Genomic DNA, 1590 nt, shown 5'->3' on the forward strand with positions numbered 1-1590 from the left:
GAAAAAATCCGAGGTTTATTAGTTTGGTTTGATTTATAAATTTAATAAAAATTCGACACAATGGTTTGGTTTGGTATTTGAAAAATTCGAAAAAAATCTGAATTTTATTAGTTTATTTTGGTTTATAAATTAAATTTTTTTACACAAATAATTTGGTTTGATATTTGAAAAAACCCGAACCAACCCGGTCATGTACACCCCTAGAAATGAGTCAGAAAATCATATTGATTAGCTAGTGAGGAAAATCTTTGTTTCTATTGTAGTGTACTAAATAGCAGGATAATTAAGTTCAGAAACCTTTGTTTTCAATATGTAAATTTAATCAGAGAAAAATGTCTTAGGTACACATGCATCTTTGATCTCAATACTTTTGGTGAAAAAATTTATAACAAGTGATTCCAAAAATTAAACACTAAACACGTTCATATTTAACTTATATACACTAACAATAACATACCAGCCACAATGGTAACTCGCCTTCAACGACGAGTTCTCCTTCCCATCTTTCTTGGCGTACGCTAGTCCATGCAGCGAGCTTCTTCTCCTTATTAATCACCTCTTGATCTGGTGGGGGAACTATTACGGGCATTTGGCTAGCAACCTTTGTAACTAATTTCAAGTCCAATTTTTTCTTGCTTTTTTCATTTTTTTTCAACTTTGATCCAAAATAAGGTTCATGTTTGCCATGATCAAACATGTCAGCAAGGATCTTGTTACCGTAAATTTTGGTTGTTGAAGAAGCAAAAGAAGCCATGGATGTGAAGAATATTATTAGAGAGAATTTGAGAGTGTGTTGAGAAATATTAAGTTAGATGTGTAGATTTATAGGTAAGTTCAATTAGAATCTTCATAGGTGGAATTCCTTCATACTAAAAGACATGCTTACGTTATTAATACAATTTATTATGTATATACTCCATCCGTCTAAATTTATATGTCAATCACAAGAATTTCAAGATTCAAACTTTTAAAGTTTAACGTGAATTCAGATATAAAAATCGTAAGTTTAATTTGAAAATTATATTGTAAGAAGTATTGTAAATTATAATAATTAATAATTTAAAATATTTAAAAGTTATATAAACAACTCAAATATGCTATTGAACATTGAGAAAAGGCTCATTTATGTCATCCATTGAAAGTTTGGCTCATATATGTTATTTTCGTTTGGGAAAAGGCTCATCCATGCCATTATTTGTTAACGGAAAATAGATCTGATTTTGTAAAATTATTCTTTACACGTGGTCAATTATGCTTCGGCCACGTCATTAATTAGTGGCATTGGAAATATTTTATGTTAACAAATAATGGCATGAATGAGTCTTTTCTCAAACGGCAATGACATAAATAAGCCAAACTTTTAACGGATGACACAAATAAGCCTTTTCTCAAAATGACATATTATATGATCCTTTTCCCAAAATTTCATTCACACTTTTTTTTTTAGTTATCTCTCGAAATTTCAATAGCACTAGCCTGCTAGGTAAATTAGGAGATTTCGGTTTAATAAACCATAATTTCCAAGAAATCAAAAAAGTAATGCACATATTAGCTTGGAAGCACGTGATAAGACACGTGTGCTTGTATTGT

General features: G+C 30.0%; 1 protein-coding gene across 1 annotated transcript in view; it reads right to left on the reverse strand.

Moving 5' to 3' along the window:
• The window catches only part of LOC102595155 (carotenoid cleavage dioxygenase 8 homolog B, chloroplastic), a 4418-nt gene extending 3639 nt beyond the window's left edge, over window positions 1–779 (reverse strand). Inside the window, exon 1 of the mRNA XM_006359699.2 lies at window positions 458–779. Coding sequence (XP_006359761.1) covers window positions 458–754 — 297 coding nt within the window. The 5' untranslated portion in view covers window positions 755–779. The remainder of the gene's footprint in view (window positions 1–457) is intronic.
• Window positions 780–1590: the final 811 nt, after the last annotated feature.

This window comes from Solanum tuberosum, unplaced genomic scaffold, assembly GCF_000226075.1.
Source record: "Solanum tuberosum cultivar DM 1-3 516 R44 unplaced genomic scaffold, SolTub_3.0 scf00306, whole genome shotgun sequence".
Classification (NCBI taxonomy): Eukaryota; Viridiplantae; Streptophyta; class Magnoliopsida; order Solanales; family Solanaceae; genus Solanum; species Solanum tuberosum.